The sequence below is a fragment of the Neoarius graeffei genome, chromosome 15, assembly GCF_027579695.1.
Source record: "Neoarius graeffei isolate fNeoGra1 chromosome 15, fNeoGra1.pri, whole genome shotgun sequence".
NCBI classification, from domain to species: domain Eukaryota; kingdom Metazoa; phylum Chordata; class Actinopteri; order Siluriformes; family Ariidae; genus Neoarius; species Neoarius graeffei.
This window is the reverse complement of record NC_083583.1, coordinates 57,504,796-57,526,451: the sequence shown is the minus strand read 5'-3', so window position 1 is coordinate 57,526,451 and position 21,656 is coordinate 57,504,796. Positions and strand designations below refer to the sequence as shown.

The following is a 21,656-nucleotide window of genomic DNA, read 5'->3' as shown; positions in this document are numbered from 1 at the left end:
TTAACAGTTATTCCATGAAATCGGGTCGTACATGAGCTGATAGACGATGAGGCGTGTAGCACCGAGTCGGCTATAAGCCATGTACGACGAGATTGAGTGGAATAACTGTTTTATTCTATCCACGTTCACTGGATTTTGAAAAACGGAGCGTTGTTATTTTTTGCAAATTTGATAAATAAAAACTTTACACAAAACATCTGACAAAATCATTTCCGCTTTGAATGTAAACAAATCGACGAAATGACAGGAGCAATTTGTGAAAAATGCTATAATAATAATTCTTGAAAAAAAAAAGATACTTTTATTCCATATTTTGTTGGCTTTTTTGGGGGGGGTATTTTTTTGTGGTTTTGTTTTCAAGTAGAGTTTTTATTTCGTCCTCGGTTGGTTCAGCAACACACGCCGCCATTTTATTTTTCTCTACTCACGATATATGAGCTGATGGTCTAGTAGTAGAGTAGCCAGTGAGAACGCACGATTGCTCATATCCAGTGAATGTGGAGATAATAATACTATGATGTACTGCACAAATAATCTGAGCTCCTAAAGCAAAAAGTACGCCATTACTTGCCGCAAGAAAGAACAGATAGATGTCTCAACTGTACGCCTTATTAGGCTACAAAAAGCTTATTATTATTATTATTATTATTATTTATTTATTTATTTATTTATTATTGTAGCGTAGGTTTTCAGTTTACTCAATATTCAACATACAGGATCAGTCAAAAGTTTGGACACCCCTGCTCATTCATAGGTATTTTGTATTTTCTACATTGTAGAACAATACTGAAGACATCAAAACTATGAAATAATATCTCATCTCATTATCTCTAGCCGCTTTATCCTGTTCTACAGGGTCACAGGCAAGCTGGAGCCTATCCCAGCTGACTACGGGCGAAAGGCGGGGTACACCCTGGACAAGTCGCCAGGTCATCACAGGGCTGACACACAGACACAGACAACCATTCACACTCACATTCACACCTACGGTCAATTTAGAGTCACCAGTTAACCTAACCTGCATGTCTTTGGACTGTGGGGGAAACCGGAGCACCCGAAGGAAACCCACGCGGACACGGGGAGAACATGCAAACTCCGCACAGAAAGGCCCTCGCCGGCCACGGGGCTCGAACCCGGACCTTCTTGCTGTGAGGCGACAGCGCTAACCACTACACCACCGTGCCGCCCAATGAAATAATATATGGAAGGGCGGCACGGTGGTGTAGTGGTTAGCGCTGTCGCCTCACAGCAAGAAGGTCCGGGTTCGAGCCCCGTGGCCGGCGAGGGCCTTTCTGTGCGGAGTTTGCATGTTCTCCCCGTGTCCGCGTGGGTTTCCTCCGGGTGCTCCGGTTTCCCCCACAGTCCAAAGACATGCAGGTTAGGTTAACTGGTGACTCTAAATTGACCCTAGGTGTGAATGTGAGTGTGAATGGTTGTCTGTGTCTATGTGTGAGATGAGATGAGATGACGTATATGGAATTATGTAGTAAACAGAAAAGTGTTAAATAAAATGTTTCATATTTTAGATTCTTCAAAGTAGCCAGCGTTTACCTTGATGATGCTTTGTACACTATTGGCGTTATCTTAACCAGCTTCATGAAGAAGAAGAAGCCTTTATTTGTCACATGCACACTCAAGCACGGTGAAATTTAACGCATCTGAAGCAGTGAAAACACATGAGCAATGAGCGCACACACGTACCCAGAGCAGCGGGCAGCTATGCTACAGCGCCCGGGGAGCAGTTGTGGGTTAGTTAACTTGCTCAAGGGCACTTCAGCGTAACCTAACCGCATGTCTTTAAATCGCATATCTTTAGGTGTGCCTCATCAAAAGTTAATTAGTGCAATTTCTTGCCTTCGTAATGCATTTGAGATCAAGTAGTAAATAATAATAAATACAGTAAATAGCCCTATTCCACAAGCGTATTAATCCATATTATGTCAAGAACCGCTCAAGTAAGTAAAGAGAAACGACATCCATCATTACTTTAAGACATGAAATGACTTTTAATTAATAAAAATAATAACAACAACAACATTGAATTCCAATGTTGGACTGGTACTGTGTATCTAGACATTTTTTTTTTACTTTTCAAGCATGAAATGGTCTTCACACAAATACAATTTCATGCCTAAAATTGGTAAACTGTTTTGAAATAATGTATAGTTTCACTTGTGAAGAAGAAAATTTACTTGATAAATTTCTTTGAGTCATAATGGTGGTTTAATTGTAGCATTTAGGTCTATCGCAGATACTTTACACTGAATTTGCACCTGGTTGGCAAATAAACATGAAATCAATCAATCTCCAATCTGTATTTCGACTGCCCTTGCTGTCAACCTTTCCAGTAAGGCTGCTGGTTGGCCTCGGGGTGTCGGGTATTTTGGGGTTTTTACACCAACATTGCTTTAACAGGAAGCGCTAGGTGGTAGTAGTAGTAGTATACTACAGGCCATTGTAGTATTATACGTTATTTCATTCTGTAAGTAAGGGTGTGTATGTTTTTGTGTTTCTCTCTCTCTCAGCTTTATTTATGAGCTTTTCCAAAAGGCCCATGTAAACTACGACACCAAAACTGCAGTTGTGGAGGCGATGGAGCACATCACAGGATATTTGGCAGGAAGTGGGTATTTTAAAGGAACAGTCCACCGTACTTCCATAATGAAATATGCTCTTATCTGAATTGAGATGAGCTGCTCCGTACCTCTCCGAGCTTTGCGCGACCTCCCAGTCAGTCAGACGCAGTCAGACGCGCTGTCACTCCTGTTAGCAATGTAGCTAGGCTCAGTATGGCCAATGGTATTTTTTGGGGCTGTAGTTAGATGCGACCAAACTCTTCTGTGTTTTTCCTGTTTACATAGGTTTATATGACCAGTGACATGAAACAAGTTCAGTTACACAAATTGAAACGTAGCGATTTTCTATGCTATGGAAAGTCGGCACTATAATGACAGGCGTACTAACACCTTCTGCGCGCTTTGGCAGCGCATTGATATCTGAGCTCCGTATCAATGCGCTGCCGAAGCGCGCAGAAGGTGTTAGTATGCCTGTCATTATAGTGCGGACTTTCCATAGCATAGAAAATCGCTACGTTTCAATTTGTGTAACTGAACTTGTTTCATATCACTGGTCATATAAACCTATGTAAACAGGAAAAACGCAGAAGAGTTTGGTCGCATCCAACTACAGCCCCAAAAAATACCATTGGCCATGCTGAGCCTAGCTACATTGCTAACAGGAGTGACAGCGCGTCTGACTGCGTCTGACTGACTGGGAGGTCGCGCAAAGCTCGGAGAGGTATGGAGCAGCTCGTCTCAATTCAGATAAGAGCATATTTCATTATGGAAGTACGGTGGACTGTTCCTTTAAGCGTGGATGTTTGGTGACCATTTCATTCTTCTTACACTAACACACAACACTCTTGAACTCAGAGCCAGGTATTTTCCTCAACACCAGTGGACTGCAGAAGGTCGCAGATATAATACAAGTAACGCTGCCACTTCTTTGTCTTTTGATATTTGATTTTTGGATTACAATGACATTGCAATTGACTGATTTCCTTTTCTTCCGACGTGATCAGTTGGTGTTTGCTGTTGAACCTGCAGAGGGCAGTATGCATTCACACATGAGGAACACCATGCAGCAGTTTAAGGTTTGTTCTGTTTATCAGTACCAGCATATCTGTGGAGTAATTTCTCGAAATGAATGCACACTTTAGCAAGATATCATGCAGTTAGTGTGCTGGCTCAGCGGCATATCTGTTTGCAGGTTTAACTCATGGTCTCCATCTCACGGATCTGTACTTTATGTCGGGTTACTGCTGACAAGAACAAGACTTCAACACTTTTCCCAGTAACTGAGAAAAGACCAGAAAACCTGTAATGGAAGTCGAACGGCAGTGGTTAGGACAGTCGATCTGTAGTTTATCCAAAACGAGGATACGTTCATGAATTGTGTAGTTAAATTTCTTTGTAAGTTAAACCCTAAATCTACAGTGGTGCTTGAAAGTTTGCGAACCCTTTAGAATTTTCTATATTTCTGCATAAATACATCATCAGATTTTCACACAAGTCCTAAAAGTAGATAAAGAGAACCCAGTTAAACAAATGAGACAAAAATATTATACTTGGTCATTTATTTATTGAGGAAAATGATCCAATATTACATATCTGTGAGTGGCAAAAGTATGTGAACCTCTAGGATTAGCAGTTAATTTGAAGGTGAAATTAGAGTCAGGTGTTTTCAATCAATGGGATGACAATCAGGTGAGTGGGCACCCTGTTTTATTTAAAGAACAAGGATCTATCAAAGTCTGATCTTCACAACATGTTTGTGGAAGTGTATCATGGCACGAACAAAGGAGATTTCTGAGGACCTCAGAAAAAGCGTTGTTGATGCTCATCAGGCTGGAAAAGGTTACAAAACCATCTCTAAAGAGTTTGGACTCCACCAATCCACAGTCAGACAGATTGTGTACAAATGGAGGAAATTCAAGACCATTGTTACCCTCTCCAGGAGTGGTCGACCAACAACGATCACTCCAAGAGCAAGGCGTGTAATAGTCAGCGAGGTCAGAAAGGACCCCAGGGTAACTTCTAAGCAACTGAAGGCCTCGCTCACATTGGCTAATGTTAATGTTCATGAGTCCACCATCAGGAGAACACTGAACAACAATGGTGTGCATGGCAGGGTTGCAAGGAGAAAGCCACTGCTCTCCAAAAAGAACATTGCTGCTCATCTGCACTTTGCTAAAGAACACATGGACAAGCCAGAAGGCTATTGGAAAAATGTTTTGTGGACAGATGAGACCAAAATAGAACTTTTTGGTTTAAATGAGAAGTGTTATGTTTGGAGAAAGGAAAACACTGCATTCCAGCATAAGAACCTTATCCCATCTGTGAAACATGGTGGTGGTAGTATCATGGTTTTGGGCCTGTTTTGCTGCATCTGGGCCAGGACGGCTTGCCATCATTGATGGAACAATGAATTCTGAATTATACCAGCGAATTCTAAAGGAAAATGTCAGGACATCTGTCCATGAACTGAATCTCAAGAGAAGGTGGGTCATGCAGTAAGACAACGACCCTAAGCACACAAGTCCTTCTACCAAAGAATGGTGAAAGAAGAATAAAGTTAATGTTTTGGAATGGCCAAGTCAAAGTCCTGACCTTAATCCAATGGAAATGTTGTGGAAGGACCTGAAGCGAGCAGTTCATGTGAGGAAACCCACCAACATCCCAGAGTTGAAGCTGTTCTGTACGGAGGAATGGGCTAAAATTCCTCCAAGCCGGTGTGCAGGACTGATCAACAGTTACCGGAAATGTTTAGTTGCAGGGTTCGATTCCGACCCGAGGTCATTTCCCAATCCCTACCCATCTCTCTCTCCTACTCATTTCCTGTCCTGTCTCTACACTGTCCTATCCAATAAAGGTGAAAAAAGCCCAAAAAAAATCTTTAAAAAAAAAAAAAAGGGAGCTCCTGATGAGTGTATGAAGGTACTTCTTCAAAAAGTTCTTGGCCTCACCCAGAAACAAGGAGTGTAACTACCATTTTGGGGCATAGCTGTATATTATAAATCCTTATATCACAGTCCACAAAAGCTCAAATGAAAGAAGCAATCCGAGAGGAACGCTTCGAGCTGGCATGCTGTTGTGCCAGGACAATGCAATGATTTGTAAATAATCATGAAAATTGACAGAGTTATAAGTGATTGAAAAAAGCCTGTTTTTCATGGATCATTCTAGATCAGTGATCCGGATCACCACCAAAAGTCATAGCAACGTAATTCAGCCCAGAGGTATACTGCTTGTGAAATTTGGTAATAATTGGTTGAAAACTGAGGGAGAAATAATGTCCTAAAAATGTTAGGAGAATAATAATAAGAAGAATAAGGTAGAAAGATCCTGAGTAAGAGTAACAATTTGCGCTACTGCTGCTAGCGCAAATTAAACACGCACTGGATAAAAACCAATCTTCTGTCTTAAGTAAATAAAGATATGAATTTCGTTGTCTGGTGGTCAAGTGTTTTTGAGATGCATTGTCTTGTACTTGCAGTCAGGTTTCCTGTGGTGGTACACGTTCGTCTCGTACGGATGTCGTACGGTTGCAAAAGCCATCAAAAATCAGGTTGATGCATTATTATATTCTTTTAATTATGGAGCTCTGCTACTAGTGATTGGGAAGTTGTGAGACAGTCAGGGACACACTGTACCCCTAAAGCAGGGTCTTTTAAGCAAGCAGTAGGTCGGGCAAGGCACAAACAGAATATCGTAGGCACAGGCAATGCCAGAATAAAAGGAACTAGGAATTCGGAAACCAGGAAATCAAAACAATGCACGGCTCAGGAATGTGTCTAAACAACTCAATACTTCGCAACCTGAGTTAGTCTTTGGCGTCCTTATATATGTGTGCTGATTGCGCCTTAATCCAGTGCCTGTGTAAGTCATTAGCAGCGCGTGCAAGTGAATCAGTTCCATCCAGAGCGTGCGAGAGAGTTAGCCAACGTGCGTAGGTATGACAGTACCCTATAGATCAGGAACGGTAAAAGATAGAGCATGACTGCTCGACTTGATTTGGACTGATTTGCCTTGGCTCACTTTTTTTTTTTGGTTTAAAAAAAAAAATTGTCGCTTGTAATATAAAAATGTAAACGTGCCTCCAAATCTGCAACTGTTTCTTTTCAGGTACACATTCATCCAGACACTAGCAATTTCAAGAAAAAGCAGAACACTGATCTGTGGGCCTCATCTTCTACAAGGAAACAAGGTATAATCCTTTATTCACTCAACATTTTCACAGGAAAACATGAAACCAACATGGTATGAATGTGTGATTTTCTTTTTGGTGTTTTGTGTATAGCTGAATATTAAAAAAAAGTTTTATTATAGACTTTTTTTATTCTAATTATGATGTTATTATATTTTCTTTTATTGTTTAATTCATTGGAAATTGGCTGAACCTTATGACTTTTTATTGTGTATACAAGCTTCATCTTTTTTTTTTTTTTTTTAATAATGTGTGTGACAGGGAATGTACTGAGTTACTGGTGTTTCTCCCCGGGCTTCAGCATGCTGGATCTCATCAGGCAGGAAGTGCGCTGCATCATCCTGACTAGTGGCACCCTGTCACCCCTGTCATCCTTCACCTGCGAAATGCAGATGTAGGTTCGCGCACAGTTCTTCTTTTCCTCTGTTAAACCCAGAAAATGGGGAATTTGTAGCTCAAGCACATTGTCTCTCCTTCATAGCCCCTTTCCTGTGCGTCTGGAGAACCCTCATGTCATTCAGAAGGACCAGATCTTTGTCAGCGTTGTTGACAAAGGGCCAGACGGCGTGCAGCTCAGCACAGCCTTCGACAGGAGGTACGTTTTAGACAGTTTGTGACTTTCACACAGTGGTATTAGGTCAGATTTAACCATCTAGCACTATGGTGTGTATTGCACGTTAACCACACAATGTATCACTTCCTGTGAAGGTTTGTTCCTGAGAACATGGCATCATTAGGAAACACGATCGGTAAGAGATGAATCTTTAATTAGGGTTCTAATATGGAAGGCTTGGTCAATTTTGAATATTTAACATTAAAGTGCAAAACACGCGCACACACACACGATGCCTTTTTATATAGTAATGTATTTGTTACTGACAGTAAATTTGAGTCGAGTGGTTCCTCATGGCCTGCTGGTGTTTTTCCCTTCGTACCCGGTGATGGATAAGACGCTGGAATATTGGAGGGTGAGTCCACCCTGTGGCTACGTTTGCCAGTTAATTGATCCATTGTCGTCATAAAAACCTCCAGCTGTCTATAAAGATGTGCAGAGAATTTCTGTAAAATTAGCTGACCTTTACTGGAGCACATAATTATTACTAGCCATTTTAAGTATAAACTATAAAGAGCTGCAAAAATGTTAGGGGGAAAAAAGAAAGTTAAAACACACTTTGTGTTGTTCCTTGTTTGACCAGGCTAGTGGCCATGCAGACCGCATTGAGTCAATGAAGCCCATGTTTGTGGAACCCAAAGGAAAAGGTACCTTTACAGAGGTGGGTCCCCGTCGGCTTATAGTATATACACTCATTTAGTCTCAATTTAAAATTTGTGTTCTTGAAACGAAAATGTGCTTACCGACCAACCTTCGCATTTTAACTTCGGACTACAGTGATGTACAATGAGGTATCACTCAAAAACATGCCAAAAGAGCAGTCTTCTCCCCCCGATAAAATAATGATAATTGAGCTAATCGACATGTGAATCTGGACTGATTAAGAGTTGCGCAGATTTTTCTGATATTAACGGAAAACCCCGCCCCCTTCCCCCATCTCACATTAAAGTGCATATCCTGGACCAGTTTCGGGTTTTTTTCGATGAAAGTATGTCTCTTTACACGCTCGTCCAGAAGGGTAATTTTGCACAAGGCCATCTGTCTACAGCAGAAAAAACTAAAATAACAAAACGCGTCTGGAAAAATCCCAAGGGAGTCTGGAGCCAGATTCGTGACGTTATCTATCTGCGGAAGCGCCAGCAGGCTGCGCGAGCTTTGCATGGTTTCAGTGCACAGCCTGTGTAGACCAAGCGCTCCCATTTCTCTCTCATTGTCCGGTCTTTTGGGAAATAATGAGTACTAATCCCATCATGATTGGTGTTGGTACACCCTCCTACGATATATCTGTTAACCATTTTAATAATTACGCGATAACGTTGAAGAAATTTGCAGAAAACCACCAGGTCGTTTTCTCATAAACAAACCAGCACTGACGTAGGACTCATAAGGGGGCGTCCCACACGCGACGTCACGAAAATCAATGTTTGCCGGGAAATCCAAATGCCAAGTTTTTTCAGAGGCGGAGCAATTCGCCTCAAATGGCTTGATTTCAACTGAATTTTTCTGGTATTGCGCAAGGTAAAAAAAAATTGCACAAAATGCAAAATGTGACAGATATTTGACCAAAGTTTAATATAAAATAGGAGAATTACATTGATCTTGCTCCTGAATTTACCCGTGATATGCACTTTATACTCATCTTCTGTTTGAAAGATGTGTTGAAGCAGTGCTCTTACTGTCTGTTATGATTGGACTTAAGGTTATTAAAGGGGATCTGAAGTCATTTTTAAACTTGCGTTATTTCTTAATTAACATGCTATTCAATTACGTTTTCGGTTTTAGTAACCTTGTATCGTGACTCGTATTGGCAACTAATTACAATTAAATATTATACTTATTGGCCTGGGGCGGCACGGTGGTGTAGTGGTTAGCGCTGTCGCCTCGCAGCAGGAAGGTCCAGGTTCGAGCACCGTGGCTGGCGAGGGCCTTTCTGTGCGGAGTTTGCATGTTCTCCCCGTGTCCGCATGGGTTTTCTCCGGGTGCTCCGGTTTCCCCCACAGTCCAAAGACATGCAGGTTAGGTTAACTGGTGACTCTAAATTGAGCGTAGGTGTGAATGTGAGTGTGAATGGTTGTCTGTGTCTATGTGTCAGCCCTGTGATGACCTGGCGACTTGTCCAGGGTGTACCCCGCCTTTCGCCCGTAGTCAGCTGGGATAGGCTCCAGCTTGCCTGCGACCCTGTAGAACAGGATAAAGCAGCTAGACATAATGAGATGACTTATTGGCCTATTTGGTTTTTAGCCATGTTGAATTTAGTTCGTTTGGTCCACGGCAGGCGTCGCTTATCCGCGCGATCTTCACAAGACTTCGAAGCGTGAAGTGTCAGCCAGGTGTCAGTGCCGCCATTGTGAAAACTGTTTTCCAAACGAAGTATTGCACAAAAATGAGTTTAAACGAAGATTACTGCCTACTTTTTTCAAGCTTTCCTGATTGCTATCAAAACAAACAAAACTTCCGGCATGATTACGTCAGGATTCGAAAGAGGGCGCGCGCGTCTTTTGACAACGTTGGCAGATGTCGGTCACTTTGATTTGCGCTGTACGTTTTACTTCGTCCTACGATGTCTCGCACAGGTCTCAACGAATCTTGTTTACGGCCATTGCTTTGACATATGGACTGATATATTACAGAGTGTATTTCAAACACTCATAACTTGCTATAGCAGCGATCAAAAATGCATTCCTGTATTTAATAAAATGAGAAATAGAGTTTTGATGATAAAATTTGCCTTCAGTTCCCCTTTAACACACAAACTCTAAGAGGCTGCTTGCTCTCCTGCACCGTCAGGTCAGTGTGGCCTTGTTCAAATATACAGTACTACAGTGAAAAGTCAGAGACCAGCCTTTTTTCGCCCAATCAAATGGCCATGCAGTGCTTATTTATGGAGGGCAATATTAAAGTTCAATATTACAAATCAAATATTTACAAATGTTCGTCCTATTTTTACTTATTGTTAGTTGTTCATTACTGTTATTGTTCATAAATCATTCAAAGCTGGGCTTTTCTAGAAGAATATCTAGAAAAATCCAGAATACCTGAAACTCTGCGTTATGAAATTCTGTATTGTTCACACACTCCTTTCTTCCAGGTGATTGATGGCTTTTATGACAAGGTAAATGACTCCAAGTCAAACGGAGGGAGCTTCTTTGCTGTATGTAGAGGAAAGGTAAGACAGTGACAGATACAGTACCAGTCCAAAGTTTGGACATGCCTTCTAATTTTTGTTTATTCTGTATTTTTATTAATTAAAAGCTGCTTCATATCTTCAAGTAACGATGGATGTCGTTTCTCTTTGCTTAGTTGTGGAATAGAGCTATTTACTGTGTTTCTATTACAACCCCGATTCCAAAAAAGTTGGGACAAAGTACAAATTGTAAATAAAAACGGAATGCAATAATTTACAAATCTCAAAAACTGATATTGTATTCACAATAGAACATAGACAACATATCAAATGTCGAAAGTGAGACATTTTGAAATTTCATGCCAAATATTGGCTCATTTGAAATTTCATGACAGCAACACATCTCAAAAAAATTGGGACAGGGGCAATAAGAGGCTGGAAAAGTTAAAGGTAAAAAAAGGAACAGCTGGAGGACCAAACTGCAACTCATTAGGTCAATTGGCAATAGGTCATTAACATGACTGGGTATAAAAAGAGCATCTTGGAGTGGCAGTGGCTTTCAGAAGTAAAGATGGGAAGAGGATCACCAATCCCCCTAATTCTGCGCCGACAAATAGTGGAGCAATATCAGAAAGGAGTTCGACAGTGTAAAATTGCAAAGAGTTTGAACATATCATCATCTACAGTGCATAATATCATCAAAAGATTCAGAGAATCTGGAAGAATCTCTGTGCGTAAGGGTCAAGGCCGGAAAACCATACTGGGTGCCCGTGATCTTCGGGCCCTTAGACGGCACTGCATCACATACAGGCATGCTTCTGTATTGGAAATCACAAAATGGGCTCAGGAATATTTCCAGAGAACATTATCTGTGAACACAATTCACCGTGCCATCCGCCGTTGCCAGCTAAAACTCTATCGTTCAAAGAAGAAGCCGTATCTAAACATGATCCAGAAGCGCAGACGTCTTCTCTGGGCCAAGGCTCATTTAAAATGGACTGTGGCAAAGTGGAAAACTGTTCTGTGGTCAGACGAATCAAAATTTGAAGTTCTTTATGGAAATCAGGGACGCCGTGTCATTCGGACTAAAGAGGAGAAGGACGACCCAAGTTGTTATCAGCGCTCAGTTCAGAAGCCTGCATCTCTGATGGTATGGGGTTGCATTAGTGTGTGTGGCATGGGCAGCTTACACATCTGGAAAGACACCATCAATGCTGAAAGGTATATCCAGGTTCTAGAGCAACATGTGCTCCCATCCAGACGACGTCTCTTTCAGGGAAGACCTTGCATTTTCCAACATGATAATGCCAAACCACATACTGCATCAATTACAGCATCATGGCTGCGTAGAAGAAGGGTCCGGGTACTGAACTGGCCAGCCTGCAGTCCAGATCTTTCACCCATAGAAAACATTTGGCGCATCATAAAACGGAAGATACGACCAAAAAGACCTAAGACAGTTGAGCAACTAGAATCCTACATTAGACAAGAATGGGTTAACATTCCTATCCCTAAACTTGAGCAACTTGTCTCCTCAGTCCCCAGACGTTTACAGACTGTTGTAAAGAGAAAAGGGGATGTCTCACAGTGGTAAACATGGCCTTGTCCCAACTTTTTTGAGATGTGGTGTTGTCATGAAATTTAAAATCACCTAATTTTTCTCTTTAAATGATACATTTTCTCAGTTTAAACATTTGATATGTCATCTATGTTCTATTCTGAATAAAATATGGAATTTTGAAACTTCCACATCATTGCATTCCGTTTTTATTTACAATTTGTACTTTGTCCCAACTTTTTTGGAATCGGGGTTGTATTTACTATTCACTGTTTGATCTCAAACGCATTAAGAAGGCAAGAAATTGCACTAATTAACTTTTGACGAGACACCGCTGTTAATCAAAAAGCATTCCAGGTGACAACCTCATGAAGCTGGTTAAGATAATGCCAATAGTGTGTAAAGCGTCATCAAGATAAACGCTGGCTACTTTGAAGAATCTAAAATATGAAACTTTTTTTTCTTTTTTAAACCACATAATTCCATATATTATATAGACACGAGTGTTTTACTGGGAAATAGCCCACTCCTATTTTTCATATTGAGCTCCATCCAGGACATGTTGAACCAAAACCATGACATAAATCTCTATATGCCACTCGTGAAGAAATCCATGAATTGTTTTAATAAATTTGGGTAGTTTTTGTTTGTGAATGTGTCGGTATAATTAAAAGAAAATCACACATTGGTTTGAAGATATGAAGTTTATCTTTTTGTGTTGAAAAACTCATATTTTTCATACGAAATACATTGCAGATCTGAGTGACCTATTTAAGCTAGCTGAATGGAATATATCTGATGGACCACGAAAATAAGCCATTATTATTATTATTATTATACATACACGTTCCTTTCGGGTGTTCAACGCGTCTTTCTTTTTCAAAATTCTCTCAAAATCTTCCGTATTTAACGACGCAAACCTTGCGGCCATGCTTGTTTACAAATTGTCACAGTCGCTTGCTAGCGCTGAAGTTTTACGTCTCCAGTGTGTGATGTCATGTCTTGACAACCATGCAGTATCGTAAGCCATATTCAACGCTCATTCTCCATTGGATAAAGTGATGTAATGCATGTAGGATAAGTGATACGTGAACAATATTGCATGCTGTCAAACCAAATGAATGAAACCCGCTAGAAGGGAATAGAACACATGTTTTTATTCCATCGAAAGAGTGTAAAAGAAATATTATTTACCAGCTGGGAGGTCTGTATGGTGAAATACCGTGACCGAGGTCTTGAAAGTACTGAGCGAGGCCCTCTGGGCCGAGGTCAGTATTCAAGGCAGAGGTCACGGTATTTCACCATACGGACCGACCTTAAGCTGGTAAATAATATATTTATTTTTTTCTTTACCAAATTCTAACAGAAAACGAGAGTGCCCGAAAGGGAAAACCGAGCCGAGCCGCCATTTTCAATCCTCATTCACGGCTGTAATGCAAACGGCTTCCTCCTCAGTATACAAGTGCACTTCCATGGCAGGAAAAAAACTACATTTTGCCGCCTATGTAGTCCCCTATTTATACAAAATAGGAGTCATTCAGGATTCAGCCATGTTTTTGCTCGGCGTTAGCAAGTTACAGGTTTTTAGCTTTCTCCTGAAATGTTCTCTTTTATTTCTTCTTCCTCAGGGTAGTAAAACTCACTTTCGCTGTGAACACTGTCGTTATCGCTATCCATGCTGTAAAATTAATGTCATTCTCCTGAGAAATGCTGGCAAAAATTTATAAGATTTTTGATAATCTTATAAATAAATCTTATTTTTAAAAAAATGTTGACAAAAAATGCTGCCATGTTGTTTGTTGTTGTGAACGAGCGAGTCGCCAGAGGTCCGTAACCGGGGTCTGTATCGTAGGATATGGACCCGCTTGCCAGCCAATCAGAGCGCAGGATTTGATGGAAACCGGGCCGCGAAAAAAATAATTTCTGATATTTCACTCTGATGATGTCACTCCCAGTGTTTTCCCGCTGACCAGGTGTGCATTGTCAAAATGTTAAACCGGTTCAAAATTTAAAATTCTTTTGATCTTGCTTGTTTTTTTGCGGCTGTGTCGTCCATATAATATAAAGTATACAGGGTTAATCAAAATTATGTTAACACTAATGGATTATTTTCCTCCTGAATGTGTGGTGCATCGTGACCGCTGTTGGCGTAATTGGGCCCTACTTTTTTGACACCCCAACAGTGACGTCAGACGTCTACTTACAGATGGTACAGCAGTACGCCATTATTGAACTTCCACTACAGAGCCGATTGGTTTCTACCATTTAAGCGTTAACATAATTTTGACTAAATGGTGGTGCGAAGATGTGAAGTTTATTTTCTCATCTCATCTCATCTCATTATCTCTAGCCGCTTTATCCTGTTCTACAGGGTCACAGGCAAGCTGGAGCCTATCCCAGCTGACTATGGGCGGAAGGCGGGGTACACCCTGGACAAGTCGCCAGGTCATCACAGGGCTGACACATAGACACAGACAACCAGTCACACTCACATTCACACCTACGGTCAATTTAGAGTCACCAGTTAACCTAACCTGCATGCCTTTGGACTGTGGGGGAAACCGGAGCACCCGGAGGAAACCCACGCGGACACGGGGAGAACATGCAAACTCCACACAGAAAGGCCCTCGCCGGCCCCGGGGCTCGAACCCAGGACCTTCTTGCTGTGAGGCGACAGCGCTAACCACTACACCACCGTGCCGCCCGTTTATTTTCTCGTATTGAAAAATATATTCATTTGCTTCGCTCACTCGTGATGTATACATTCACCACGCGGAGATAAACTTCATATCTTCGCGCAACTGTGTATATCCTTTATATATGTTCCATATGTTATTTCATAGTTTTGATGGCTTCGGTATTGTTCTACAATGTAGAAAATTTGTCAAAGGACAGAAAAAACTATGAATGAGTAGGGATGTACGAACTTTTGACTGGTACTGTATGCATCTTGAATATTAATGCGTATATCAGCCTTTCACTGAAATCTCTTTACTGTTTGCTCCCAAGGTGAGTGAAGGATTGGACTTTGCAGACACGTATGGCCGTGGAGTGGTCATTACTGGCCTTCCCTACCCTCCACGAATGGACCCCAGGGTGGTGCTGAAGATGCAGTATTTGGACGAGATGTGCAAAAACAAAAGCGTTGGTGTAAAGGTAGCATCTTCCATTACATTATTGCGTGGGTCACCTTGGTGTAAAAATGCTTAGAGTGCAGAATTAAAGGTTTGTACATTAACCAGCTTGGGAGTGCTTGTGTTATACATCCAATACATGCACTAACCAGTGTGTGTGTGTGTGTGTTTGCATGCATATTTAGTATTTATCCACCACATCCCGTTACCAGTGTCCATGTTTGTCTCGTACATATTCAGTGCAGCTTGTGTGTCTGTGTGTTCAGTACCTGTCTGGGCAGGAGTGGTACAGGCAGCAGGCGTCCCGCGCTGTGAACCAAGCTATCGGTAGAGTGATCCGCCACCGCGAGGATTACGGTGCCATCTTTCTTTGTGACTACAGGTTAGAGCCCATCATTAGGTTATTCTATAATCTGTAGTCGTAAAAAAACCCAAGAATACTGCATTTGTTTTTCAACCTTATCTTCTACCTTTGTCCCTGCATCTGTAGTGTACGTGTGTCTACCCATATTTCAGTGTGTTTCCCTGTACTGAGAAAGTCGTAAATCTACAACCCCAATTCCAAAAAAGTTGGGACACTGTGTAAAACATGAATAAAAACAGAATGTGAAGATTTGCAAATCATGGAAACCGTATATTTCATTGAAAATGGTACAAAGACAACATGACAAATGTTGAAACTGAGAAATGTTATTGTTTTGTGAAAAATATATATGATCATTTTGAATTTGATGTCAGCAACACGTTTCAGAAAAGTTAAGACGGTGCAACAAAAGACTGAAAAATTATGCAATGCTAAAAAACTAGTCAGGTTAATCGGCAACAGGTCAGTGTCATGATTGGGTATAAAAAGAGCGTCCCGGAGAGGCGGAGTCTCTCAGAAGTAAAGACGGGGAGGGGTTCACCGCTCTATGAAAGACTGTATGGGCAGGGGCGCAGATACGTTTTTTGAACTGGGGGGGACAAAGCTGCCAGCAAACCAACCCCACCCCCAACATGTGTTGTCAACATGTGTTGACTTTCTAACTATGCCTATGTGTTGCGTGAGCGGCAGTCAGTCAACAACTCTTCGCAAAGTTTCCTTATGAAACAATATGCTCGCTGAAATTATGGCAGGGAACGCCAGATTAAACATTAAAACTGCCTTCTGAGCACTGTATCTACAGGCTGCCACCGAAAGAAGGAGGCTACCAGAAAGGCATCTCTACTCCGTACGATTTTACTTTGAACAGACTATCAAAAAAGTGCAAGGTGATATGATAAAGTAAGGCACAGTTTACTTACAGTCGTTGTTTTTTGAAAAAACGATGCAATCGTTTTCTGCCTTTTCAGTTTGGCACCCTTCATCATGCCGTGTTGGGGTCCTGAACTAGGAGCTGTCCCCGATATGCCTGTCAAACTTGTTGTGGGTAACCATAGCAACCAAGCTCGAGCTCGCAACCTGTGCAGTCTGCACAGCTCAACCAACCGAATATCAGCCTTTGTTTTGTTTTATGTGAGTTGTTGCAACTATGTATGTACTGCTGTGCACCTCAATAAACCGAATGGTAATTAGTCTTTTGATTTTTCTGTGAGGTTTGCCTTATGCAGAGAAAGAGAGCATAGACATTTTTTCCTCCCTATTAGTGGGGGGGACCGAACGAGGTGAATTTAAATCTGGGTGGGACGAATCCCACCCGTCCCACCCTCTATCTGTGCCCGTGTGTATGGGCAAACAGTGCAACAATTTAAGAATAACATTCCTCAATGTAAAATTGCAAAGAATTTGGGGATCACATCATCTATGGTACATAATATCATTAAAAGCTTCAGAGAATCTGGAGAAATCTCTGTATGCAAGAGACAAGGCTGAAAACTGACATTGGATGCCTGTGATCTTCAGGCCCTCAGGAGACACTGCATTAAAAGCAGACGCGTGTCTGTAGTGGAAATCACTGTATGGGCTCAGGGACACTTCAGAAAACCGTCGTCTGTGAAAACAGTTAATTACTGCATTCACAGATGCAAGTTAAAACCAGATATAAACAATATCCAGAAACACCGCCACCTTCTCTGGGCCCGAGCTCTCTTACGATGGACTGAGGCGAAGTGGAAAATTGTCCCGAGGTCTGACGAATCAATAGTAGAAATTATTTTTAGAAATCATGGACACCATGTCCTCCAGGCTAAAGAGGAGAGAGACCATCCGGCTTGTTCTTAGTGCACAGTTCAAAAGCCAGCATCTGTGATGGTACAGTGGTGCTTGAAAGTTTGTGAACCCTTTAGAATTTTCTCTATTTCTGCATAAATATGACCTAAAACATCATCAGATTTTCACACAAGTCCTAAAACTAGATAAAGAGAACCCAGTTAAACAAATGAGACAAAAATATTATACTTGGTCATTTATTTATTGAGGAAAATGATCCAATATTACATATCTGTGAGTGGCAAAAGTATGTGAACCTTTGCTTTCAGTATCTGGTGTGACCCCCTTGTGCAGCAATAACTGCAACTAAACGTTTCCGGTAACTGTTGATCAGTCCTGCACACTGGCTTGGAGGAATTTTAGCCCATTCCTCTGTACAGAACAGCTTCAACTCTGGGATGTTGGTGGGGTTTCTCACATGAACTGCTCGCTTCAGGTCCTTCCACAACATTTCGATTGGATTAAGGTCAGGACTTTGACTTGGCCATTCCAAAACATTAACTTTATTCTTCTTTAACCATTCTTTGGTAGAACGACTTGTGTGCTTAGGGTCGTTGTCTTGCTGCATGACCCACCTTCTCTTGAGATTCAGTTCATGGACAGATGTCCTGACATTTTCCTTCAGAATTTGCTGGTATAATTCATAATTCATTGTTCTATCAAGGATGGCAAACCGTCCTGGCCCAGATGCAGCAAAACAGGCCCAAACCATGATACTACCACCACCATGTTTCACAGATGGGATAAGGTTCTTATGCTGGAATGCAGTGTTTTCCTTTCTCCAAACATAACGCTTCTCATTTAAACCAAAAAGTTCTATTTTGGTCTCATCTGTCCACAAAACATTTTTCCAATAGCCTTCTGGCTTGTCCACATGATCTTTAGCAAACTGCAGATGAGCAGCAGTGTTCTTTTTGGAGAGCAGTGGCTTTCTCCTTGCAACCCTGCCATGCACACCACTGTTGTTCAGTGTTCTCATGATGGTGGACTCATGAACATTAACATTAGCCAATCTGAGAGAGGCCTTCAGTTGCTTAGAAGTTACCCTGGGGTCCTTTGTGACTTCGCCGACTATTACATGCCTTGCTCTTGGAGTGATCTTTGTTGGTCGACCACTCCTGGGGAGGGTAACAGTGGTCTTGAATTTCCTGCATTTGTAAACAGTCTGTCTGACTGTGGATTGGTGGAGTCCAAGCTCTTTAGAGATGGTTTTGTAACCTTTTCCAGCCTGATGAGCATCAACAACGCTTTTTCTGAGGTCCTCAGAAATCTCCTTTGTTCGTCCCATGATACACTTCCACAAGCATGTGTTGTGAAGATCAGACTTTGATAGATCCCTGTTCTTTAAATAGAACAGGGTGCCCACTCACACCTGATTGTCATCTCATTGATTGAAAACAGCTGACTCTAATTTCACCTTCAAATTAACTGCTAATCCTAGAGGTTCACATACTTATGCCACTCACAGATATGTAATATCGGATCATTTTCCTCAATAAATAAATGACCAAGTATAATATTTTTGTCTCATTTGTTTAACTGGGTTCTCTTTATCTACTTTTAGGACTTGTGTGAAAATCTGATGATGTTTTAGGTCATATTTATGCAGAAATATAGAAAATTCTAAAGGGTTCACAAACTTTCAAGCACCACTGTATATAATTTTTTTTTTAATAAATTGCTGCTTGCTTGTCAGCATTTTCAGACTGCAGTAACTTGTGGTATCAATGTGCACCTGGTCTAGAAGCATCGTAACATGGTAACTATTGTGATATGATTTTCCACTGTTTAGTCAGTGTCAGATGACACGATTTCTCCTGTTTTGTCTGTGGCAAAAGCACATAAGATACAGATGCTGAAGATAGGGGTTGGATTAAATTGTCCTGCAAGACGGTCGAGTAGATATTTACCATTTTAATTATTTAAATTATTATTTATTTTGCTTTGTGCTCATTGTAGGTTCAAAAGTACAGATGTACGACAGCAGCTCCCTTCATGGATCAGACCTTATGTTCGAACTCATGAAAACTTTGGCACTGTGGTCCGTGATGCTGCGCAGTTTTTCCGGGTTGCACAAAAGCTTGTGAGTATCAAGTTTTAGACTATTAAAATGTCACTAGTCTTTTTTTTTAAATTCATTTACTGTATATCAGAGGCCTGTACCAGAGAAGAAGGTGAGAGGTGCAGGATGTGAGGGCCGAGGCACTGGCCAGGCGAGTCCAGGGTGCAGTCGCCCAGCTCCGAGTGCCTGGGAATGCAATTCCTCTCTCAAAGCCAAAGAGATGGACTCTCATGTGCCAAGTCTAAAGAGGAGGAAACTGGGTAAGATGACATGTCAGTCATTTATGGAGCAAATGAAAGTCATTACTGTATATAATTAATATTCTACTATACAGCAGTTAGCTGGTCCACTAGTTTTATTGGATAAGCCGTGTTCCAAGAGTGCTTTTATTTCGCCAATTTTACTGGAAGCACCTTTAATGGGAATGTACAGATCAGTGTGAGCTCGCGAGTCGATGTGCTATAAAGTGAATGTGCCTTCTTCAGGATCCATTTCTGCTAGCAAAAATAAACAGAACATTTGGCCATTTTGTGTCTGAAACTTTATATTAATTTCTGGCTTACAGAACTGTCATACTGTGATTCAGTAGTATATAATCACAACCATGCCGACATTGCTTAAGTAACTACTCTATCATTATGTAGATCTCATCTCATCTCGTTATCTCTAGCCGCTTTATCCTGTTCTACAGGGTCGCAGGCAAGCTGGAGCCTATCCCAGCTGACTACAGGTGAAAGGCGGGGTACACCCTGGACAAGTCGCCAGGTCATCACAGGGCTGACACATAGACACAGACAACCATTCACACTCACATTCACACCTACGGTCAATTTAGAGTCACCAGTTAACCTAACCTGCATGCCTTTGGACTGTGGGGGAAACCGGAGCACCCGGAGGAAACCCACGCGGACACGGGGAGAACATGCAAACTCCGCACAGAAAGGCCCTCGCCGGTCACAGGGCTCGAACCCGGACCTTCTTGCTGTGAGGCAACAGCTCTAACCACTACACCACCGTGCCGCCCATTATGTAGATAATCTATTTTATTCTATCCACATTCACTGGATATGAGCAATCACACACTCTTATTGGCTACTCTACTACTAGACTATCAGCTCATATACCGTGAGTAGAGAAAAACAAAATGGCGGCGTTACTGAACTTACCGAGAACGAAATAAAAACTCCACTCAAAAACAAACCCCCAAAAAATACAAAAAAAGCACCAAAATATGGAATAAAATAATTTGATGGCAAGAGCATATCTTTTTTTTTTTTTTTTTAAAGATTATTATTATTATTATTATTATAGCATTTTTCACAAATTGCTCCTGTCATTTCACCAGTTTATTTACATTCATCTTTAAGCATTAAAATTTGTTGATTTTTTTTTTCTTTTTTTTTTTTTTTAAGACTGGTTCAAAAGGTCAAAGAAGTTTTAAAATTACAGAACTGAAATGTCCAAGGAAGAATTAAAATACCTAAAGCTCTTCTATACCTCGGCACGACAGCAAGACGGCACTTTCTACAAAAAAAAAAACAACACTAAAGTCAATTCGTGCAGCCATCGATAGGTTTTTAAGATGTCCGCCTAAGCAGAAATGATTTTGTCGGACGTTTTGTATAAAGTTTTTATTTATCAAATTCGCAAAAAATAAAAATGCTCTGTTTCTCAAAATCCAGTGACTGTGGATAAAATAAAACCGTTATTCCACTCAATCTCGTCGTACACGGCTTATAGCCAACTCAGCTCTACGCATGTCATGTACGACTCAATTTTGTGGAATAACTTAAATATTATATAGACACGAGTGTTTTACTGGGAAATACACCACTCGTATTTTTCATACGCGCTCCATCTGGGACATGGAGAACCAAAACCATGACATAAATCTCTGTCACTCACAGGGAAATCAGTGAAGTGTTTTGATAAATTTGGGTACTTTTTGTTTGTGAATGTGTCGATATAATAAGAAAAAATCGCAGATTAGGTTGAAGATATGAAGTTTATTCTCATGTTGAAAAACTCGCATTTTTCATATGAAATATATCACGGCTCTAAGTGATCTATTTAAATAATATTAGCTGGCTTTTTTTCGTGGTCTGTTGGGTATATTCCATTCAGCTCGCATGATATTGAACTCGTCTTCAACTTGTTCAATATCATGCTAACTTAATTGAATATATCTGGTAGACAATGAAAAAAACAGCTA

General features: G+C 41.0%; 1 protein-coding gene across 1 annotated transcript in view; it reads left to right on the top strand.

The window, feature by feature from the left end:
• Positions 1 to 21,656, top strand: part of rtel1 (regulator of telomere elongation helicase 1) — a 74,932-nt gene that overhangs the window by 35,385 nt on the left and 17,891 nt on the right. Inside the window, exons 12-25 of the mRNA XM_060941697.1 lie at positions 2,526 to 2,623; positions 3,432 to 3,487; positions 3,581 to 3,652; positions 6,684 to 6,765; positions 7,027 to 7,159; positions 7,247 to 7,360; positions 7,474 to 7,514; positions 7,648 to 7,733; positions 7,962 to 8,039; positions 10,467 to 10,544; positions 15,070 to 15,216; positions 15,461 to 15,576; positions 19,342 to 19,465; positions 19,536 to 19,704. Of these exons, the coding sequence (XP_060797680.1) occupies positions 2,526 to 2,623; positions 3,432 to 3,487; positions 3,581 to 3,652; positions 6,684 to 6,765; positions 7,027 to 7,159; positions 7,247 to 7,360; positions 7,474 to 7,514; positions 7,648 to 7,733; positions 7,962 to 8,039; positions 10,467 to 10,544; positions 15,070 to 15,216; positions 15,461 to 15,576; positions 19,342 to 19,465; positions 19,536 to 19,704 (1,394 nt within the window). The remainder of the gene's footprint in view (positions 1 to 2,525; positions 2,624 to 3,431; positions 3,488 to 3,580; positions 3,653 to 6,683; positions 6,766 to 7,026; positions 7,160 to 7,246; positions 7,361 to 7,473; positions 7,515 to 7,647; positions 7,734 to 7,961; positions 8,040 to 10,466; positions 10,545 to 15,069; positions 15,217 to 15,460; positions 15,577 to 19,341; positions 19,466 to 19,535; positions 19,705 to 21,656) is intronic.